The following is a 20,382-nucleotide window of genomic DNA, read 5'->3' as shown; positions in this document are numbered from 1 at the left end:
CCGTCGGGCCCCGCGCGTTCCAGCGATCCGGCCGTTAGGCAACCCGGGGAATTGGCAACAAGCGCTCGGCCGGACTGCGGCGGGAGGATGGGGTTGGGGGCCAGTGTGTGGCCGGCGGAACGTGAGAGTCTGCGTGGGGCTGTCTCCCCTGGGTCGGCACTTTGCACCCGCTCCCTAAGTCTGCCCCGCCTCCGCCCCCGCCCTGGGCGGCCAACCGCGGCTGCCTGGGCGGGGCGAAAGCACAGGCGCAGGCGCGGGATTGGCCCGGGGGCGTGACCAGGCTGGGTTCGCGGGCGCGCGCGGGCGCAGCCCCACGTGCCGTCCCAGTCCGCCTGCCGCTCCGCGGGGTCCGGTTCCGCCTGGCCCTCCGCCTGCCCCAATGCCGGGTCCGGCCTGGCCATGGGCGCGGGCTCAGTGCGGGCGCGCTACCTCGTGTACTTCCAGTACTTGGGCACGGACTTTAAGTACGTCATCTAGGCCTCCCACCCGTGCCCGCAACCCCCTCATGTAGCTCGGCCCCGCGGGAAGCACCCGAGCTCGAGCCAGAGAGCAGCCGACGGCCGGCGCCCGAGGGGTTGGAGGGATTTAAGTTTAGGGCCCACACCTCCGGCCTCGGGCCCCGGCCTCCCGGGCATGGAACGGCCGCCTTTGGCCGCATAAGATGGGACGGGCGGGGTCCGGGGCGGGGCGGCCTCGCGCGCTAACCTCCGCCCGCCCTGCCCACAGCGGGGTCGCGGCAGTCAGGGGCGCCCAGCACGCCATCGGAGTCCAGAACTACCTGGAGGTGAGCTCCGCCGGCCCTCGCCAGGGAGGGGTGAGGGAGGAGGGCGACCCGGGGGTGGGGCAGATGGGAGCCCCGCCCGCGGCCGCTGTGCGCTCCCCGCCCCCCTCAGGAGGCCGCAGAGCGGCTGAACTCGGTGGTGCCGGTAAAGTTCACTATCTCCAGCCGCACGGATGCTGGGGTCCATGCCCTGAGCAACGCGGCGCACCTGGACGTCCAGCGCCGCTCAGGCCGGCCCCCCTTCTCCCCTGAAGTCCTGACGCAAGCCCTCAACACCCACCTGAGGCACCCGGCCATCCGGTGAGCACCTCTCTGCTCTCCCGGAACTCGTCCATTGTGGTGGAGGCGGGAGGTGAAGAAGGACTCTGTATCTGGACAGGACTCCTTGGGGGTGATGGCAGAGATGCCAGGGTGTCACATGGACAGGGCAGGGGGTCATTCCTGGCCTCGTTCCCACAGGGTACTGCAGGCCTTCCGTGTGCCCAGCCACTTCCATGCCCGCCACGCAGCCACGTCCAGGACCTACCTGTACCGTCTGGCTACTGGCTGCCACAGGCCTGACCAGCTGCCCGTGTTTGAACGAAACCGGTGCTGGGCGCTTCGGGCTGAGTGAGTGGGTGTGAAAGTGACCCTGAGGGGTTTGCCAGGCTCGCCTGGCCGGCCATTCGCTCCTGACCACTCACCTGGCTCCCTGCAGCTGCTTGGACGTCGCTGCCATGCGGGAGGCCGCCCAGCACCTCCTGGGGACACACGATTTCAGGGCCTTCCAGTCGGCTGGCAGCCCGGCCACCAGCCCGGTGCGCACCCTGCGCCGAGCCTCCGTGTCCCCCGACCCTGCCAGCAGCCCCTTTGTCCTCCCCGAGGAGAGCAGGTGAGAAGGGCAGCCTACACTCTGGTCTGGAGGCTGCAAAGGCTGGATTTAGCTCCAGCACCTTCCCTGGTGCTGCACTGGGGGCTCCCTGGGCACCCGTCCAGCCTTGGGGGAGAAGGAGGTGCCAGTCAGCCAAGTGGTGTGGCCCCAACACCCGTGAGCCTGCAGCTGTGCCCTCCCCTGGGCTAGGGTCCTGCCAGGCTGGGGGGCAGAGGGCAGAGAAGGCTGCCTAACCTGCCAGAGCTCACTGCCTCATGGATGGATCCCGGCGGTCGGTGAAAAGACTCCACTGGGGGAGAAGCACCAAGCCAGTGGTTCGTTCGGGCCCAGGCTGGCAGGGGGTTGGTTCCACTGCCCCCAGCACTGTCCCAGGGGCCTCTGGCCAGACCGCAGCTACTGACTTCCAGAGCCTTCCCACTTGGGCCCAGCACTGAAGGGAGGAGGGACTTTGCACAGCCAGCTTCCAAGCCTCCGACTCCTGCTGGAGAGCCCAAGCCCCAGGGCTTGAGTCCCTGGGAGAGAAGCTGGCCGCTCCACCTCCTTCGCAGCCCCCGAGCCCAAGGCCTCCTCCTGCAGCCAAGACCCTGGAGGCGCTGCTGTCCCCGCTCACAAGCAGCAGTCCTCTGGCTTTAGTCTCCCTTCCGCCAGTTTCATTTACAAGGGGTTGGGGGGGAGTAGGTGGGGGCCCCTGGGGTGGGACGCGGGGACGCCACACTGGAGGGTTGAGGCTGCCCTAAGGTCCAGACCTCATGGGCACCTGTGTCCCCAGGCGGTTGCGGTTCTGGAGCCTGGAGTTTGAGAGCCAGTCCTTCCTATACAGACAGGTGGGCTGTGTCCTGGGGCCCTGCCGGGGGTGGGGCCTGGGGCTCGGGCAGCTGCAGCACTCTTCACCTTGGGTCACAGGTGCGGAGAATGACATCTGTGCTGGTGGCCGTGGGGCTGGGGGCTTTGATGCCTGCTCAGGTGAAGATGATTCTGGAGAGCCAGGACCCCCTGGGCAGGCACCAGAGCCGTGTGGCTCCCGCCCACGGCTTGTTCCTGAAGGCGGTGCTCTACGAGGCCTTCGGTAAGAGGCGGCATGGAGCGGTCCCTGCTTGTACCCCGTTGACTGACGGACCCCTCCCAAGGCTGAGTCCTTGCCGTGGGAGGGGCTCTCAGTGGCAATGCTGTCCCAGCAGCTGGGACTCCAGCCTGTGGCCAAGAGGAAAGCCAGAGCCCAGCAGCCCAAGCCCCAGCCTGGCCCTGTGGGGAGGGAGGCTGAGAGAGCGTTCTAGAAGGCAGCAGAGGGTAGAGAGGGGCTTGAACTCTGGGGCGAAGGCAGGGGGCTCTGCAGTCCTGCTGAAGGCTCTGGCCTGGCCCCTGCAGAGACTGTCACGCCCCCAGGATGACCTGGGGTCTGTTCACAGGTCCTGCCTCTATGTGCCCTCAGAGTCCACAGCACAGAGGTCACACGTGACCCGACACGCAGCAAGGTCAGGGCAGCCGTAGCACACTAGGCCCAGCTGCTGGACGCTGCCCAGCTCTGTACACCACGGTGCATCACACAGGGACCACGGCAGGCCCCACGCCTGTCAGCCTGGACCTGCCACAAGTCCCCGCCTGCCCCGGGTGGGCTGCCAGAAGTGGGGTGTAGGAGACAGGCGCAAGCACCGGAAAACGAGACACCCAAACAGCCTGTGGTTGTTTTTACTGGAAATCAACACCCCGGGAGCCCCCCCCCCCCATCTCCTGGGAGCCCAGGAGCAGAAATAAAAGGTGAAAAGCCCCCCAGGTCCGTTTCTTTCTTCGGCCAAAAGCAGCCACTCGGGCAGGGGCGTGGTGGCACTGTGGTCTCTGCACAGATGAGGGTCGTAGCCAGCTGTGGGCTCCACATCCGAGGACACAGGGAAGACCCAGGGTGCACACAGTCCTGGCGGCGGGGCCTCAGCTGGCCTGGGGCAGGCCCTTCTTGAGCAGAGACGTGAGGTAGCTTCCCAGCTCCTCGTCCTGCAGCCACAGGCAAGAGGGGCCATTGGTCCCGGTGAGGCAGCCCAGGGCGACTGGGTGACCCCACCAGTCCCGCACCTTACCTGGTAGGTCCAGGAGACCAGCAGCACCTTGGTGCCTGGGTCCTCTGAGTGGGCAGCGGCCTGAATGAGGATGGACTCCACGGTCACGGAGCCGTCAGGAAGGTGTTGCACGCAGTGGTCCTTGAGGACGCTGCGGGGAGGCACAGTGAGCCCCTGCCTGGCGCCCCCGCTGGCGCCCCGCCCCCCAGGTCCGGAAGGCGCGGCCGCAGCGTCTACCTCTTCAGGTGGCTGTACACGCGCACGGCTGTCTCCTGCTCTTTGCGCGTGTCGTGCAGGTGCACACGGCAGGTAAAGCGCAGCTGGTGCTCGGCCAGGCCCAGCTCCTTGAGGGCCTGCTCTGAGGACACGAGCCGGAAGTTCTGTGGGGCAAGGGCAGGTCAGGGACGGCGAGGGCGGACCCCACCGCCCCCAGTGATGGCTGGCACTCACACTGTCCTTCATGATCAGGGTGCCATGCAAGAGCCGGGGCTTCTTGGAGTCAGGGAGCAGCCCTGTGGGGCAGGGGCAGCGGTCAGAGCTGTCAGTGGGGCCACCTGCCCAGCAGCTGCCCCGCCCCCGCTCAATGGGCCCTGCCGCTCACCCTGTGCCATCTCCCGCTTCAGCAGCCCCAGTGAGATGCCCACGGGGATGCTGGGGCTCGTGGGCAGTGTCACCGTCTCGCCGTTGGCCGGCATGTAGCAGTTGACCCCTGGGCCGGGGTGTGGAGAGAACCTTAGTCCAGACTGGCGGGCCCTGCCTGCACCGACCCAGCCCGCATACCCTCCGTGTCACCCAGCCCGCCCTGGCCTGGGCTGCCTACGGAATTCCTGCTCAATCTTCTGCTTCAGAAACTCCATCTTCTTGGCCTCGCCGTGCACCAAGAGCACGTTCTCCGGCTCCGCCTGACCCACCAGCTGCATGATGCCCTTGGCGTCCGCGTGGGCGCTGAAGGACATGTACTCCACCTGCATCTTGACCTCCAGCTGCGGCATCACGGCAGGCAAGCCATCAGCACAGGTGGTGGCTCCCAGGGCCGCGGCCCCCCCCCCCCCCGCCACAAGAGGGTCCACAGAGCTGGTGAGAGAGGGTGAGGACTCACCACCTGCCGCCCCTCCATCTCCAGCTTGCGCTGCCCGCTGAGGATCTTGTGGCCCACGGTGCCCTGCACGCAGTAGCCGGGCATGATGACCTGCAGGAGGGAGGGATGGACGAGCAGCTCCCCTGCACCTCCTGCCTCCTACCTCAGGGCTTCCTCCCGGGATGTTCTCCCACCCGCCCCTCTGCCCACCTGAACCCAAACCCTTGGTGGAGGCCCCTCCCCCTTCCAGGGCCCACTGCAGACCCAGGCAGGCTCAGGGGTCTCAGCACAAGCCCGCCCAGGCCTGACCCCCATGATGGCTACTTGGGAAGCCGGGGGCTTTCTTGCCTGGTGCAGACAGGCCAAGACACAGCAAGAGTCTGAGCCTGGGTCAGACACCGATGCCCAGGGTACCAAGCTGCCGCCTCCTCCTGACAGCAACAGTGTCCCCCCAGCCAGGGGGAGCCCCTGCCCCTCAACCTCGCCAGCCCTCCAGGGAACCGGCCCTGGGGCCCAGACCCCTCACCATGTTCTTCTCGTTCCCTGCCCACTTCCTGAAGATCTGTAGGGACTGGCCGGCATGCAGCATCCCTGGTGTGGCAAACACGACCTTCGGGGCAGGTGTGGGACAGTCAGGGCATCAGATGCCCCCCTGCCCTCAGCCTTCTGACCGCTGGTCTTCCCGGCACAGAGGCGCCCCGCTCCCCTGCGCGACTTGCCGGCAGGGCCCCGGCCCAGCAGAACCCCACCCCAGCCGGCAATGGGCCGCACCATGGGACCCGGGCTGTCGGCAAACGCCCGATCGAAGGCCTTGATGTGCTTGAACTCAAACATGTTCCTCTGCACAAAGGTCTTCCGGATCTTCTGGTTGGTCCAGGGGATGAAGAGCTTGTAGTAGTGGTTGGCCTTCTCCGTCAGGCCCGTGGAGAAGTAGATGGGGGCCTTCAGGTCCATGCGCTCCCTGTGGAGGACGGGGCTGGTGGGGAGGCTGCAGGGGCAGGGCTGGCCTGCAGCCCCCATGTGCCCTCAGCCTGGGTTGGGTCCAGTGCCAGGAAGGGCGCTCCCCGCCCTCTCTCACCCCACGGCCAGCAGGGCCGGGCCTCCAGAAACCGTTGTGGCCACACCTACCAGAAGGTCTCGAGCAGGATGCAGAGCTCCTGAGCACGGCCCAGCGCAAACACGGGGATCAGCACCTGCAGGTGGGGTGGGGGTGGGGATGGGAGGCCAGCTCGGGAGGAACCCCTGGCCGCGCCGCCTGGCCACCGAGCCCACAGCTGTGCAGAGGCCAACAGTTGCTCCTGTGGCCACCTTCTCAGGAGACCAGCCCTGCCAGCAGCTCTGATGGCCGGAGGCCCCATGCAGACTGCCGGCAGCCCCCCCCATTCTGTCCCAGCACAGCCTGTCCCAAAGTGACCATGGTGGACACTCTGGCCAGCCCTGCATTGGGATCTGAGTCACGAGGAGTAGGTGAGCCCCACTAAAGGGTCTTCGGGGGAATCTGTCTTCCCAGTGCTGAGCAAACCTTCCTCTCTCTGTGCCCAGAACACAGCACCCCTGTCCCTGACCGCATGCCAGGTCAGCCGAAAGACCCATGTAGCATGGCCAGAGGCACACAGCCAGCCCCACCTGGGGCACCCGCTGCCCACCAGCTACCTTCCCGCCACGATCCACGGTCTCATGGACCTTCTTTAGGAAGTCTCGCTCCCGGCAGCGCTTCGAGTCTCGGATGGTGGTGGCGTACGTGGATTCTGTGATCAGGAGGTTGGGCCGGCATTTGTCAATCCAGGCAGCTCTAGAACACAGGTGGGTGTGGCCAGAGGTGGACAGGCCACACAGTGGCAAGGCTGTACACAGCCATGGCCCTCCTGGACCATCTAGCAGGCAGCCTGCCTCCTCTGCACAGGCAGCACTTGAGGGGACAGAACATCCAGGGACAATGACATGCAGACTGCTCGGGAACCCAGCACACCCCTCAGGGACCCTGTCCCCCGGGGGGACCCGCCCAATAGGATGAAACAAACGTACTGGCCTACTTACCCCAAATGCCGGTCTGGGGTCATGTTATAATCCCCCTAGCAAAGAATGTGGCAATGAGGAGGGTGCCTCCTTCCTCTGCCTGGCCAGCCAGCCCTTCCTGTGCCCCAAGTGCTTCCACTGACCGTGTAGACCACAGACTCTGAGCCCACTTTAATCTGGAACATGGCCGCCCCCAGCACGTGGCCCGCATAGTAAGCCTTGATTTCCAGCTCATCGTCCACCTACAGAGAAGAGGGCTGACCTCAGGTCTGCTGGCTGTGCCGGGCAGAGGGCAGAGGGGCAGGGAGGTGGAGCCTGGGGCAGTAGTGGGCGCAAGTTGATGACATCATTCTAGCCTTTCATCATCCCTGTTTTTTCATACACGACATCCAGTTCTCAATCAAAAGCAGACACAAGGGCTTCCCTGGTGGCGCAGTGGTTGAGAGTCCGCCTGCCAACGCAGGGGACACTGGTTCGTGCCCCGGTCCGGGAGGATACCACGTGCCGTGGAGCAGCTGGGCCCGTGAGCCATGGCCACTGAGCCTGCACGTCCGGAGCCTGTGCTCCGCAACAGGAGAAGCCACAACAGTGAGAGGCCCACGTACCGCCAAAAAAAAAAAAAAAAAAAAAAAAGCAGACACAAGAGATGAGACAATAGGGCCAGAAAGAAGAGGAACAACAGTCCAGAGAAACAGATTCAGGGCTCCTGGAGTTTTCAGACACAGGCTTTAAAAGGATTGTGATTAAAATATTCAGAGAGAGAAAAAATTAAGAATGTTGGCAAAAAACTAGAAACTATTAAAAACAGTGGAAATTGTAAAACCAGGAACTATAATAACCCAAGTTAAGGATTCAAAAGAGCCATACTATCCCAGGTAATCTACATATTCAATGTAATCCTTATCAAAACACCAGTGGCATTTTTCACAAAACTCAAACAAATAATTTTAAAATTTGTGTGGAAACACAAAAGACGCCAAATAGCCACAAGAATCCTAACAAAGAACAGAGCTGAAAGAATCACACTCCCTGACTTTATACTACAAAGCTGCAGTCATCAAAACTGCATGGTAAAGAAAATCGGAGCTGGAGCAATCAGGCTCCCTAACTTCAGAGTACACTACAAAGCTCCAGGAATCAAAAATGGTACTGGCACAAAAACAGAAATATAGATCAATGGAACAGGACAGAAAGCCCAGGAATAAATCCATGCATCTACGGTCAATTAATCTATGACAAAAGAGGCAAGAATATACAATGGAGAAAAGACAGTCTCTTCAATAAATAGTGCTGGGAAAACTGGACAGCTACATATAAAAGAATGAAATTAGAACATTCTCTAACACCATACACGAAAATAAACTCAAAATGGATTAAAGACCTAAATGTAAGACCAAATACTATAAAATTCCTAGAAGAAAACATAGGCAGAACACTCTGACATAAATAGCAACAGTATTTTTTTTGGATCCACCTCCTACAGTAATGGAAATAAAAACAAAAAAATAGAACCTAATTAAATTAAAAGCTTTTGCACAGGGACTTCCCTGGTGGCACAGTGGTTAAGACTCCGTGCTCCCAACGCAGGGGAACCGGCTTCGATCCCTGGTCAGGGAACTAGATCCCCCACACATGCCACAACTAAGAGTTCACACACCACGACTATAAACAGACATACAGATGGCCAAGAGGCACATGAAAAGACGCTCAACACCACTAATTAATACAGAAATGCAGGGACTTCTCTGATGGCACAGTGGTTAAGAATCCGAGCTCCCAATGCAGGGGGCCTGGGTTCGATCCCTGATCAGGGAACTAGACCCCACATGCATGCTGCAACTAACAGTTTGCATGCCACAACTAAGGAGCCCACAGGCCACAACTAAGGAGCACATGTGCTGCAACTAAGGAGCAGGCGAGCCACATCTAAGGAGCCCACTGGCCACGACTAAGACCAGGTACAACCAAATAAATAAATAAATAAATAAATAAAATATACTTTTTTAAAAACAGAGAAATGCAAATCAATACTATAATGAGGGGCGCTTCTCTGGTGGCTCAGTGGTTAAGAATCCGCCTGCCAATGCAGGGGACACGGGTTCGAGCCCTGGTCCAGGAAGATCCCACATGCCGTGGGGCAACTAAGCCCATGCGCCACAACTACTGAGCCTGCGCTCTAGAGCCCGTGAGCCACAACTACTGAGCCCACGTGCCAAAACTACTGAAACCCATGTGCCTAGAGCCCGTGCTCCACAACGAGAAGCCATGGTAATGAAAGGCCTGCGCACCTCAATGAAAAGTAGCCCCCACTCGCCACAACTAGAGAAAACCCGTGCGCAGCAATGAAAACCCAAAGCAGCCAAAAATAAAATAAATAAATAAGTTTAAAACAATTAAAAATAAAAACAATGAGGTACCACCTCACACTGGTCAAAATGGTCATCTACAAATAATAAACGTTGGAGAGGATGTGGAGAAAAGGGAACCGTCCTACACTGTTGGTGGGAATGTAAAATGGTGCAGCCACTTCGGAGAACAACATGGAGATTCCTCAAAAAACTAAAAATAGAGTTGCCATATAATCCTGCAACCCTACTCCTGGGCATATATCCGGAGAAAACCATTATTCGAAAAGATAAATAGACCCCAACGTTCACTGCAGTGCTATTTACGATAGCCAAGATATGGAAGCAACCTAAATGCCCATCAACAAATGAATGGATAAACAAGATGTTGGTACAAGGACTTCCCTGGTGGTCCAGTGGTTAAGGATCCACCTGCCAATGCAGGGGACATGGGTTCGATCCCTGGTCCAGGAAGATCCCACATGCCGCAGAGCAACTTAAGCCCATGCGCCACAACTACTGAGCCTGCGAGCCACAGCTACTGAGCCCACGTGCCTAGAGCCTGTGCTCCGTAACAAGAGAAGCCCCTGCAATGAGAAGCCCACGCACCGCACTGAAGAGTAGCCCAACTCACCACAACTGGGAAAAACCCGCATGGAGCAACAAAGACCCAGTGCAGCTGGGGCGAGGGAGGGAGAAAAAGGGACTTCCCTGGCGGTCCAGTGGTTAAGACTTCACCTTCCAGTGCAGGGGGTGCGGGTTTGATCCCTGGTCGGGGAGCTAAGATCCCACATGCCTCGTGGCTAAAGAACCAAAAACCGTAAAAAACAGAAGCAATATTGTAACAAATTCAATAAAGACCTTAAAAATGGTCCACGTCAAAAAAAAAAATCTTAAAAAATAAAAAGGAAGCTGTGGTACACATATACAATGGAATACTACTCAGCCATTAAAAAAAATGAAATCTTGCCATTTACAGCAACATGGATGGACTTGGAGGGTATTATGCTAAGTGAAATAAGTCAGACAGAAAGACAAATACTGTATGATATCACTTATATGTGAAATCTAAAAAATACAACAAACTAGTGAATGTAACAAAAAGGAAACAGAATCACAGACGTAGAGAACAAACTACAAGTGGTGAGAAGGAAGAGAGGAAAGGCAAGACAGAGGTGGGGGAGTAAGAGATACAAGCTATTACACACAATATAAGCTACGAGGATATACTGTACTACAGGGAAGATAGCCAATATTTTATAGTTACTATAAATGGAGCATAACCTTTGAAACCTGTGAATCACTATGTCGTCCACCTATAATATATAATATTGTAAATCAATTATATATCAATTAAAAAATTTCAGCAAATTTAACAACCACTTACATATAACCAAAAAGAGACTTAATGAACTAAAATATCTCGTAGAGACTATCCAGCATGAAGCACAGAAAGATAAAAGGACGATGAAGGCTCTGGAGAAGCAAGACCTACATTCAGCCGGGAGAGAGCAATGGGCAGACCCAGAGGCCTCAAACCTGAGCAGGCGCAACAGGACGAGAACAGGTGGGGCCAGCATAGCATCCCTCCAAAGTCCACAGGAAAGGACATAATCCCACAAGCAGCCAAAGAAAAGATTCTCTTCCAAACAGCAGATGGGAAGACACATTCAAAATACTGATAGTAAATGCTGCCCCAGAATTCCAAACCTAAGGGGAAAAGTCTTCAACATTTGCAGACAAATAAAAGTTGAGAGCATTCATCACCAGCAGACCCACAATGGTGTTCTTCATCCCAAATACAAAGTGAAGAACACAGGCAGTAGAGGGGAACAGTGGGAAAGGCAAACAGAGACGGCGCCCGGCAAATCTGACCTTACCAGCATCAGCGGTGAGGTCCCAGGGGTCTCGCACGCTGAGGGAATTAAAATACGTGGAAACAAGAGCCAGTGAGTCAAGGGAGGAGTAAATGCATTTGAGGTGCTCTGAGCCTCTTGCACCGTCCCGGAAAGAGGCAGAAGTTCCAAGTACCTTAGAGCTCTGTTGTCATGGATGTGTTTTGTAATCTCTACCACTACAAAAATTATAAAACAATATTTAATTACTTACCAAATAAGAGGAGAAATAGAGTTTTTAAAAGTCAATCCAGAAAAAGGCAATAAAGGAAATAAAGCATAGAACAGGCAGCACAAATAAGCAGCAAACGGTAGGAGGATACAGCTAAATCCCAAACTATTACCCGTACAGTCCAAACCCTCCACCTACAGGACCGGCTATCAGGCTGGATTAAACCCAAACTACTTAAAACATGATGCAGAAAGAAAGTACAAAGATGGGAAAGGATGCCCCGTGCAAACGCTAACTAAAGGTGGGGGAGGGGGAACGGTGACCCGTTCACCAGAAAGGTGGACTCAAAGGTAAGAGCGTTCTTGAGGAGAAATGCACTACTTCATCTTGACAAAAGGTTCAACCAGGATAAGACGACCCCAAATGCTAGACACGTGGTAACAAGCAAAACCCAGACTCTGAGGAAAAGCAGACAACTCCGCGAGCCGCGGGATAAATTTCTCCACATCTGGTATCACTTTCCTGCCTCCTCGCTGGCCCGCGGACAACTGCCACTGAGCCACAGCCCACACTCCGGTCGGCGTCCCGCCCAGCCTGCCCCCCCGCCTCAGCCCCGGCGTGCTCAGGTGGCACAGGTGCCCTCTCCCGCCTCTTCAGTGCGCTCAGGCAGCGCCGGGGAGCAGCAGAGGCCCTGCCAAGTGCTGCATCCGCCTCCAGGCAGCTCCCCGCCGGCAACACAGCGGGGTGGGGGTGGGGGGCCTGACCTGCACCGTCTGGTGGAGGTGGACGGCCACCACCTTCTTCATACAGTCCTTGATCATCTGGGACGTGAAGAAGTTGGCCTCACCCTTCTTGTCCACGGCAATCTTGCGGTAGTCCTCCAGCAGGATGGGGCAGATCGCCTGGGTGGGCTGGGTCATGTAGATGGGCCCGTCGTAGCCCACCATCTCGCTGAAGTAGGGGAGCGCCCCGCAGTGGTCCAGGTGGAAGTGGCTGGGGAAGCAACACGGGTCAGCCTGGAGGGCCCTCCGCACCTCCCCACGGGGGCTACCGTCCCCCCTCCCTCGCTCGCTGAGGGCCTGCCGTGCACGCCTCAGACACCCCGCCCTGAGAGCCGCAAAGCAAGAGGGAGCGAAGGGGCCGGAGCGCAGTCGCCCTGGGGCTCAGCGCCCCAGCGTCTAGCGGCGCCACCAGCACGCAGTCACTCTGGGGTCAGCCTAATGCTCCAGGAAGGAACAAGGAGGGGCTCAGGGGGACGCGTATCAAAAGTCGCCACTTGCGTGGGTGGGCGGGTCCTGGGGAAGGCACCCACCTGATGATCACGCAGTCCAGGAAGTCAGTCAGCCGGCCGCCGCGGGTGATGTAAGAAAAGTCGGGGAAGCGCCTCTGTGGGGTAGGGGAAGGGTCAGGATGCCACCGGGGCTCGGGAGCCAGTGGGGCAGCTGGGGCTGCAGGCACGGCCCCCGGGGCTTAGGGTGCAGCTGAGCCTGACCCCCACATCCCCACCCCGCAGGCCCACCGAGACCGCCAACTGCTCAGAGCCTCGGAGCGTCCAGGAAGCGGGTCAGCTGCCCAGCTGGTACCTGAGCCGGGAGCCCCGATCTGGTACAGACCGGCCCCGCGCAAGTGCCCCACCTTGCCCCCTCTGTGGGTCAGAGCCTGAGACGCCGAGGCCCGGGCCCACGGTTGGTGATGCCAAAGAGCAGGCTGGGTGGCGGCCGCCCACCCAAGGGACTCACGTCGTCGCTGAAGCCCATGTGCATCCCGCAGTCCAGCATGACGTTCTTGCCCGCAATGGAGACCAGGATGCAGCTTCGGCCCACGTCCTGGCCAGCCCCTGCACGGGTGGACGGGTGAGAGGTGCTACCACGCTCCTCTCCCCGAAACTGCCCCTGCGAGGATGGCCCCAGCCCCAAGGCCAAGGTCCAGCCGCCTGCTGCAGACCCCTACAGGACCCTCTGGGCCCCTGGCCCTGCAGAACCCTCTGTGGCTGCTGTGTGGACAAGGTGTGAGGTGAGAAGCATTGCCACCTCTGCACATGGGCAAGGGAAACGCACAGGGAGGGGACAAAGCACCAAGGCCACCTTGGACCCTTCCCCATGATGCCTCCAGCCTCGGGCCCTGCCACTCACCTCTCAAAGCAGTGGCCCACAGGCTTGAGGCCAGGAGCTGAGTAAGGGGTGCTGGCCTGTGGTCCCAGCACTCAAGAGAGGCAGGCCAGGGCTCCTTGGGGCCTCACCACCCCTCCCAAAACCTTAGCTGGGGCCACATCCGAGCTGTGACCACCAGGCACCTCCTGGTGGTGCCACTGCAGAGGGACACTGCGTGGCTTTAGCCCAGCCACGGGGAAACATGGCCCTAGCTGTCCAGCAATGACCAAATAGAGTGGCCACAGTACAGACGCCCCACCGCTGGGCCCCCTCAGGTACCCCCAGCCCAGACCATAACCCGAATCTCATCCACAGTGCTGACCTCCAAGCCCTGCCCAGATGCTCCAGGCCCAACGGGGCATATCCCGGCCACCTCATACGGCCATCTGTCACCTCCTCTAGGGTCTGGGCACCCAGAAGGAAAGGGACACAGCCTCACAAGGCCCGATGACAGCAAATGACCTATTTTTCATCTTGGATCCTACAAGCCTCCCTCTGCAAGGAACCTTCTGAACCTTCTGTTAGCACCACACACACCAGGGTGACCAGGCCACCGCCCAAAGTGGGCCGCGGCTGGTCCTCAAGAAGCTTCAGTCACCTGTGGCAACGGCAGGTGAGAGCAGCCACGAGCTTCACCTGTGAGCCTCAGGCAGCCCAGCCACAGACAGTGGCCTCGAAGTCTCTCACAGGCCTGCTCCCCCACCAGGATGTGAGCTCCCTGAGGGCAGGGTCTCAGCCTGCTTCCTATCGCACCTCCAGCCCCAAGCCATGCCCCGCTCAGAGGCACTGCAGACATGTGTGGGAGGGAGAAGGGCCACCCCTCTTCACGGACGAGGATGTGAAGTCCCAGAAGTCACGGGATCCGCCCACGGCACATGGCTCCTGAGCATGGGACCAGGGACAGTTTTCCAGACTCCGGAGCTCAGCTCTGAGGCACTGGCCGCCTGCTCCCAACAGGAACACCCACAACAATCCCAGGAAGCAGACAGTGGCCCGAACTGGGCAGGCGAAGTGGGGACAGAGCCTGGGACACACAGGAGGGTGGGAAGAAAACAAGGAGACATGTGGCCGCAGGGAGTTTAGGTTCCAGGTGGGGTGTGTGTGTGTGTGTGTGTGTGTGTGTGTGTGTGTCCGAGAACACGGACAATAATCACCTAGACAAACTTGCATTCGGGGAGATCAGCACCTCAGGAAAAAGTAAGGCAGGGAAGGGCACACAAACTTCCAGCCCTGCCTGAGAAGACGAATTCCGAGCAGGGTGGAGAGGGACAGCTGGGATGAGAGGGGCAGCTGTGCAAAGGCCCTGTGGTGGGAGAGACCAAGGGGGTCATGAGGCAGAAACTGGCAAAGGCAGATGGTGACACAGAAGTAGTTCTGCTCTGATGGTGCTGCGGCTGAGTGACTTTGGGGGCACACCCAGGTGCAGATTTGGGGTAAAAGAAGCAGTAAGAAGATAGGATCATTCAAGAATGAGCGGTGACAGAACAACTAAGCCCGTGAGCCACAACTACTGAGCCCGTGTGCCACAACTACTGAAGCCCGCATGCCTAGAGCCCATGCTCCGCAACAAGAGAAGCCACCACAATGAAAAGCCCGCGCACTAAAACCAAGAGTAGACACTGCTCGCCACAACGAGAGAAAACCCGTGCCCATCAATGAAGACCCAACGCAGCCAAATAAATAATAAATAAATCTTAAAAAAAAAAAAAGAATGAGTGGTGAGAAAGGGGTCACCTGAGAAAGGGTCAGGCTGGAAGGATCCTGCAAAGGCCCCTGGAGAAGAACCAGGCGTGGGGAGAGCGTGGGGCTGAAGCAGCCAGAGGGGACCCGGAGCCAACAACTAGGAGAGGCCGTGGGGGTGACGACACCTTTGGTGGGGTAGGATGTGCGCTGTGACCCAGCAGGCCAGGGTCAGGAGTGTTCACTGCAGCTGTCAACAGCTCAGTGTCCACGCTGGGGGCTGGGTGGGCTATTTTGAGGAGAGCTCACCACAAAAGAAAGGATGTGGAGCTGCGGGGGACATCCCTAGGAGAAGATGCTTCCAACACACGGCCAGGGCAGGGGGCAGGTTCCCGAAAAGCCCCTGGCACGTGTGCACGGAGACCCCAGCTGTTTCTGATTCTGAGTGATCTTTCCTCCTTCACACTGTTCTGTACTGCTTGAGTCTTTAAACTGTGCACTTACATCTTTTGCAAAAAGCAAAGTTTTGAGGCTTGTTTTGTTTTGTTTTGTTTTTTAACGCTGCGGCGGTCAAGTAAAACAAGGGCTGACTTGGGGTGGACCGCAGACGGGTAAACGGGTAAACGGGTAAACGGAGGCTGCAGGGAAGCGGGACGCGAGACAGATGGAGGAGGTGGAAGGGCAGGAAGTGGCGAGGATGCAGAAGCAGAAGAAAGGCGCCCTAAGCACCGGTGCCGGGCAGGGGGCCGCGCGGCAAGGACGACACGTCCCGGGGTCCCCGGCCCTCCGAGCCTCCCACCGGCCTTTTCGGGCGCTCCTCCCGCGCCGCGCCGCGCCGCACCGCGCCGCACTCACCCAGGGGCGTGACCCTGATCTCGGGCATCCTGTCGGGCGCGCTCAGCGAGCCGGCGGGACCAATACTGCCTCACGAAACCCAGGCGCCTGCGTCCCGGACTCCGCCATGCGCGTCCGACTCGCGGCGACGCACTGCGCAAGCGCAACCCCAGAGGCGCCAGCTTCCGGCGCGCCCGACGGAAACTCGGACCCGCGCATCGGACCTTCTGATTGGGCGGCCGGCAGCCAATCCCGGGCGGTGGGTCAGTGGCCGGGGGCGGGGCCGCGGCCTCCACTGCGGCTGCGCGGGGCAGGTGAGGGGCGGCGTTGCAGGTGAGCCGGACGCGGTGGGATCGAGCTGGCGCTGAGGAAACCCACCCCAACCGAACCGGGCGTGGGAGGGGGCGGCCGAGGACCCGACTCCCGCGCTGGCCCGGACCCCGGGCCCCTGAGCCATCCCTGGGCCTCAGCTGGAGCAGGACCCACCCGAGCCCCGGATCCCACCTCGGCGCCACCCGGAGCCCCCTTAGCAGGCGAGACTGGGGCTGTGGTGCCGGAGGGTTGCCCCCTTTTTCCTGGGGTCCTTCAGCTTGCTGTCAGCCACAGGGCTGCGGTGCTCAGGCCGGCCTCAGGACGAGCCCTGACCTTGGGGCCGTGCACTGCCCCTGGGGGAGCCTTGGCGGTGCCCTGCATCACCTTCCCAGAGCTGGCAGGCTGCCCGCCCCCGGCCGCGCCGCCCCTGCCCTTCCTGTTTTTTCCAAGCTCTGAAAGGCTGCTGGCACCTCCTGTTGGCTGCTGGCTCAGGTTCTGGGCAGGAAGGCCAGGCCCACAGGATGTCTGGTGACCAGGAAGGTAGCCCTGAGGGCCTCAGAGGCCATCTGCTCGGTGGACAGAAGACTGAGGGCCTGAGAGAGGGGAGGGGTGTTCTAGAAACCTCCGGAGTGTTATCTTCCTGAGTCCAGGCCCGGCTGTCCCCCACACCTGAAGACAGGGTGAGCTCACCTCTGGGCACTCCACCCAGTGCCAGGCATGCGGCCAAGCCGTGGGGCCTGCAGGGCCTCAGCAGCACCTACTGGGCCCCATCAGATGCTCCCAGCAGCCTGGGTGGTGGGCAGGGGAGGGTGTGCGGGCCCATTTTCCCCAAAGATGTGGGACAGGATCTTAGAACAGTGCACGATTTGCCCGCACAGTGGAAGGCAGACCCTGCCCAGGCACACCAGTGTGCTCTCCTGGCTGAGCTCTCACCACACACCTCGGGCGACCGGGCTCCCACAGTGCTCCCAGCACCAAGAGCACAGGAACCCCCATGCCCAAAGGGGTGAGAGCTTGTCCTGGACATGAGGTGAGACACAGCTCAGTCCCCAGGGCCTGTCAGAGCCACACCGCAGTGCAGGCCCCAGGCACCCAGGGAGGCAGGGGCTGAGGTGCCCAGCGACACCCACTAACGCTTGGGCACTTGGGTGTTTGTGGAGTGACTATATGAATGCTAGAATCCAGAGCAGGCCTCTGGCCTGGGGCACTTCTGGACTCCCTGGGGCTGGGGGAGGGCCTGTGGCTGTCTTCAGAGCGTGAGAAAACCTGTGTGTGCTCCAGCTGCCCTTCTGTGTGCGACGGGTACAGTTACAGTAGGAGTGAGAAGACTGGTGTCTGTCCATCTGTCGGCAAATGCTGACCCCGCAGCCTCTGCTCTGTGTGTTGCGATGCAGCTTCAAGCAAGGAAGGGCGTGGCCCTCCAGCCTCAGCCCACAGTCTGTCTCTCCACGGTGCTTATCCTTTTACCTACTGTGTTGAACTTCCTGTCTTTGCTATTATCACACACACACACACCTGCCACTAGGATGTTGCCTCAGCGGGGCCAGGCTGTCGGTCTCACTCACAGTGCACTGGAATGGGTGCCTGGCTCTGGGTGGGGACTCAGCAAATACTTCTCCAGTTAGTAGGAACAGACATACACTCAAGAGAGACAGACTATAAACCAGCAAGGAAACCTGAGCAGAGACGCCTCCCGCGAGTGAGACGTGGCAGTGGTTTGACAAGCCTGAGCGTCGGGGGGCCGTGCTAAGAGCCGGGCCAGGCCTGTGTGTCTGCGAGTGTGTGACCCGAGCAGAGCGAGGTGGGCTCCTGGGGAGGAGGGGCTGGCCTGGGAATGGGGGTTATTGTGGGCTTTCACTGGGGAGCAGCAGTAGCCCAGCTGTTTCTTTCCAGCTGCCCCTGCCCCCCCTCCCCGAAATAATGACCCAAGGAGGGAGCCTCCTCACCAGGAGACAACCCACAGCCTGACTCCCGGTGTGTTTCAGTTCCTGTTGAAATGGATGACTTGGAGTCAGAGTTTAATCTGAAAGTTGTCCTGCTCAGTTTCAAGCAGTGTCTCAACGAGAAGGAAGAGGTGCTGTTGGACCACTACCTCGCCAGCTGGAGGGGGCTGGTCAGGTGCGTGCGAGGGCCTTTCCTGGCCACGTGTCCCACTGCGTCCCGCTGGCACTCGTAGTCACCTGCCGGCCCGGTGCTGGTCGGCTGTCCTCACTAGCGGCCCAGAAGGTGGGGGTGCTCTCCCCCGCACCCCAGCTGAGCGCCCGCCTCCCTCGCGCAGGTTCCTGAACAGCCTGGGCACCATCTTCTCGTTCATCTCCAAGGATGTGGTGGCGAAGCTGCAGATCATGGAGCAGCTGTGCGGGGGCCCCCAGCAGGAGCACTATAGCACCCTGCAGGCCATGGTGGCCTACGAGGTGGGCAGCCAGCTGGTGGACCTGGAGAGGCGCTCCCGCCACCCCGACTCGGGCTGCCGCACGGTGCTGCGGCTGCACCGCGCCCTGCACTGGCTGCAGCTCTTCCTGGAGGGCATCCGCACCAGCCCTGAGGACGCGCGCACTGCCGCGCTCTGCACTGACTCTTACAATGCCTCGCTGGCCGCCTACCACCCTTGGATCATCCGCCGCGCCGTTACCGTGGCCTTCTGTGCACTGCCCACACGCAAGGTCTTCCTGGAGACCATGAACGTGGGGTCCCCCGAGCAGGCCGTGGAGATGCTGGGCGAGGCCCTGCCCTTCATCGAACGCGTCTACGACATCTCCCAGAGGCTGTACGCCGAGCACGCCCTGCTGGACCTACCCTAGGGGCTGGCAGGCCCAGGTGGGGTGGGCTTCCCCTAATCCAGAGCTGGGTGGGGGCAGCCGGGACCTATCAGTCCCACCGTGGAACTTTCTGGGTCCCCCTGTGAGCTGAGCTCGTCGGGAGCCATTCAGAGCATCCAGCCGCTGCAGACAGGCTTCGCGGAGAAGGCAGACGCCGGCCGTCTGCTCCACGCCCGGCCTCTCCTTTGCCTGGGCATCTCATCTTTACCCCCAGCTAAGGTACACTCATGTCCAGTCAGGCCCTTCCCGGGTGGATGAAGTGCAGGAAGCAGTCAGTGGGGGTCAGGATTAGTGTTCATGGAAAAGCTGCCCCTGCCGGGGAGTCGTGGGGCGCAGGACGCAGGGTCTGCCCAGCTGGGCTGCCTTGGGCCCCTCTGTAACGGCTGGCTGTCCCCAGGACAGGGAGGAAGTCCTGGGCAGGGGTCAGCACTGCAGGCTGTCCCCCCGCCCCTCGCCTCCTCAGCCAGGGGCCCACGTGTCCTCAGCAGTGACAGCAGGACCTGAAGCCCCGAGGGAAGGACTGCCCTGCTGCCACCGCCCTGCACACGTGTCAGCCGCTGCCTGTGGCCTAGAGTCTGCACAGCACAGCCTGAGAACCCCCAGGATCCCAGGACTCCTCTGGGCCAGTGCTGGCTTCTCCCTCTCCAGCATCCAGCGAGATGCTGTGCTCCCTCTTCCCTGCCCCTTACTGCTCCATCCCCGTGGAGCTCAGGAGTCCCAGGATGACATAGCACAAGGGAGGGGGCCTCGACCGCTTTGCCTCAGTGACAGGCTGGCAGGTGGCCACACCCATCCCAGCCATCACCCAGTGCTTGGGGGCCTGGCCCCACCCACTGCCTCTTCACTGTGAGGCCAGGACCTCAGGTGCCAAGGGGACATTATTCACCGTGCAGCAAACGTACATAAGTGCAAGCTTTCAGGTACCCTTAGAAGCTGTAATACGGGTGATGGCTTTTCCAAAATAAATAAACTGCACTTAGCAGAACTGCTGCTCTCCAGGACGGGGGTGTCGGGTGTGCCAGGTACCTGCTCCCAGGCAGTCAGGGCTGTGTCAACCACAGGGACGTGAGGTATGCCCCGGCCAGTGCTGGGGTCCTGCCCATCTCTGTGCAAGCTTTAGCCCTGCTGAACCCCATCTGTTGCCAAGGTCCACATTATCCCCACTTTAAAGGTGAAAAAACTGAGTCACAGAATCACCTAAGTGGCTGAGTTGGAAACGCAGGTCTGAGGCCAGCCACACACCGTGTAGAGAGAAGAAAATTTGCCTGGACTGCAGCCAGTGGAGGGGGGTGCTCACGCCATGGCAGTGGCCTGGACAGAAGGAGGATGCCTGTCAGGGAGGGTCCTCTCAGACGCTGCCCCAAAGCCAGCACTGAATAGC

The 20,382-nt window shown here is 59.9% G+C and overlaps 3 protein-coding genes across 7 annotated transcripts; 2 read left to right on the top strand and 1 right to left on the bottom strand.

Annotated features, from left to right (window-relative positions):
• Positions 1-320: 320 nt before the first annotated feature.
• On the top strand, positions 321-3,207 carry PUSL1 (pseudouridine synthase like 1). Of its 3 annotated transcripts, none has more exons than XM_082665714.1 (8): positions 321-464; positions 727-784; positions 947-1,081; positions 1,241-1,390; positions 1,479-1,652; positions 2,422-2,476; positions 2,556-2,718; positions 3,082-3,207. In XM_082665714.1, exons 1-8 carry the CDS (start codon positions 380-382, stop codon positions 3,138-3,140), a joined length of 879 nt encoding a protein of 292 aa, XP_082521840.1. In that variant the 5' UTR covers positions 321-379; the 3' UTR covers positions 3,141-3,207. The 3 variants fall into 3 exon arrangements, with proteins under 3 accessions (XP_082521840.1, XP_082521838.1, XP_082521839.1); XM_082665712.1 differs by having other exon boundaries at positions 894-1,081; XM_082665713.1 differs by having other exon boundaries at positions 894-1,081; positions 3,059-3,195.
• INTS11 (integrator complex subunit 11) lies at positions 3,165-16,025 on the bottom strand. Of its 2 annotated transcripts, none has more exons than XM_082665693.1 (17): positions 15,892-16,025; positions 12,946-13,043; positions 12,519-12,592; positions 11,971-12,199; positions 6,938-7,036; positions 6,816-6,850; positions 6,462-6,570; positions 5,907-5,971; positions 5,550-5,739; positions 5,305-5,388; positions 4,800-4,889; positions 4,521-4,683; positions 4,302-4,409; positions 4,151-4,212; positions 3,938-4,080; positions 3,722-3,851; positions 3,165-3,638 (listed from the first exon to the last, which is right to left on the bottom strand). In XM_082665693.1, the coding sequence occupies exons 1-17, from the start codon at positions 15,917-15,919 to the stop codon at positions 3,576-3,578; spliced, it is 1,770 nt and encodes a 589-aa protein (XP_082521819.1). In that variant the 5' UTR covers positions 15,920-16,025; the 3' UTR covers positions 3,165-3,575. The 2 variants fall into 2 exon arrangements, with proteins under 2 accessions (XP_082521819.1, XP_082521818.1); XM_082665692.1 differs by having other exon boundaries at positions 3,167-3,638; positions 6,432-6,570.
• Positions 16,026-16,152: 127 nt separating this feature from the next.
• Positions 16,153-19,969, top strand: CPTP (ceramide-1-phosphate transfer protein). Of its 2 annotated transcripts, XM_082670752.1 has the most exons (4): positions 16,153-16,203; positions 17,061-17,212; positions 18,168-18,300; positions 18,461-19,969. In XM_082670752.1, exons 3-4 carry the CDS (start codon positions 18,179-18,181, stop codon positions 18,981-18,983), a joined length of 645 nt encoding a protein of 214 aa, XP_082526878.1. In that variant the 5' UTR covers positions 16,153-16,203; positions 17,061-17,212; positions 18,168-18,178; the 3' UTR covers positions 18,984-19,969. The 2 variants fall into 2 exon arrangements, with proteins under 2 accessions (XP_082526878.1, XP_082526879.1); XM_082670753.1 differs by lacking the exon at positions 17,061-17,212 and having other exon boundaries at positions 16,159-16,203.
• Positions 19,970-20,382: the final 413 nt, after the last annotated feature.

This window comes from Grampus griseus, assembly GCF_964374135.1.
Source record: "Grampus griseus genome assembly, chromosome: 1".
Classification (NCBI taxonomy): Eukaryota; Metazoa; Chordata; class Mammalia; order Artiodactyla; family Delphinidae; genus Grampus; species Grampus griseus.
This window is presented reverse-complemented; position numbering and strand designations above follow the sequence as displayed.

Bases quoted from the DNA above. Each gene is read 5' to 3' on its own strand.
- PUSL1 (XM_082665712.1), top strand. From the start codon at position 400: ATGGGCGCGGGCTCAGTGCGGGCGCGCTACCTCGTGTACTTCCAGTAC. The intron at 785-893 runs GTGAGCTCCGCC...CGCCCCCCTCAG, and splicing joins GAGTCCAGAACTACCTGGAG to GAGGCCGCAGAGCGGCTGAA. The intron at 1,082-1,240 runs GTGAGCACCTCT...TCGTTCCCACAG, and splicing joins CTGAGGCACCCGGCCATCCG to GGTACTGCAGGCCTTCCGTG.
- INTS11 (XM_082665692.1), bottom strand. From the start codon at position 15,919: ATGCCCGAGATCAGGGTCACGCCCCTGG. The intron at 12,593-12,945 runs GTGAGTCCCTTG...CCTACCCCACAG, and splicing joins ACATGGGCTTCAGCGACGAC to AGGCGCTTCCCCGACTTTTC. The intron at 4,890-5,304 runs GTGAGGGGTCTG...TCCCTCCTGCAG, and splicing joins CAGGGAACGAGAAGAACATG to GTCATCATGCCCGGCTACTG.
- CPTP (XM_082670752.1), top strand. From the start codon at position 18,179: ATGGATGACTTGGAGTCAGAGTTTAATCTGAAAGTTGTCCTGCTCAGT. The intron at 18,301-18,460 runs GTGCGTGCGAGG...TCCCTCGCGCAG, and splicing joins AGCTGGAGGGGGCTGGTCAG to GTTCCTGAACAGCCTGGGCA.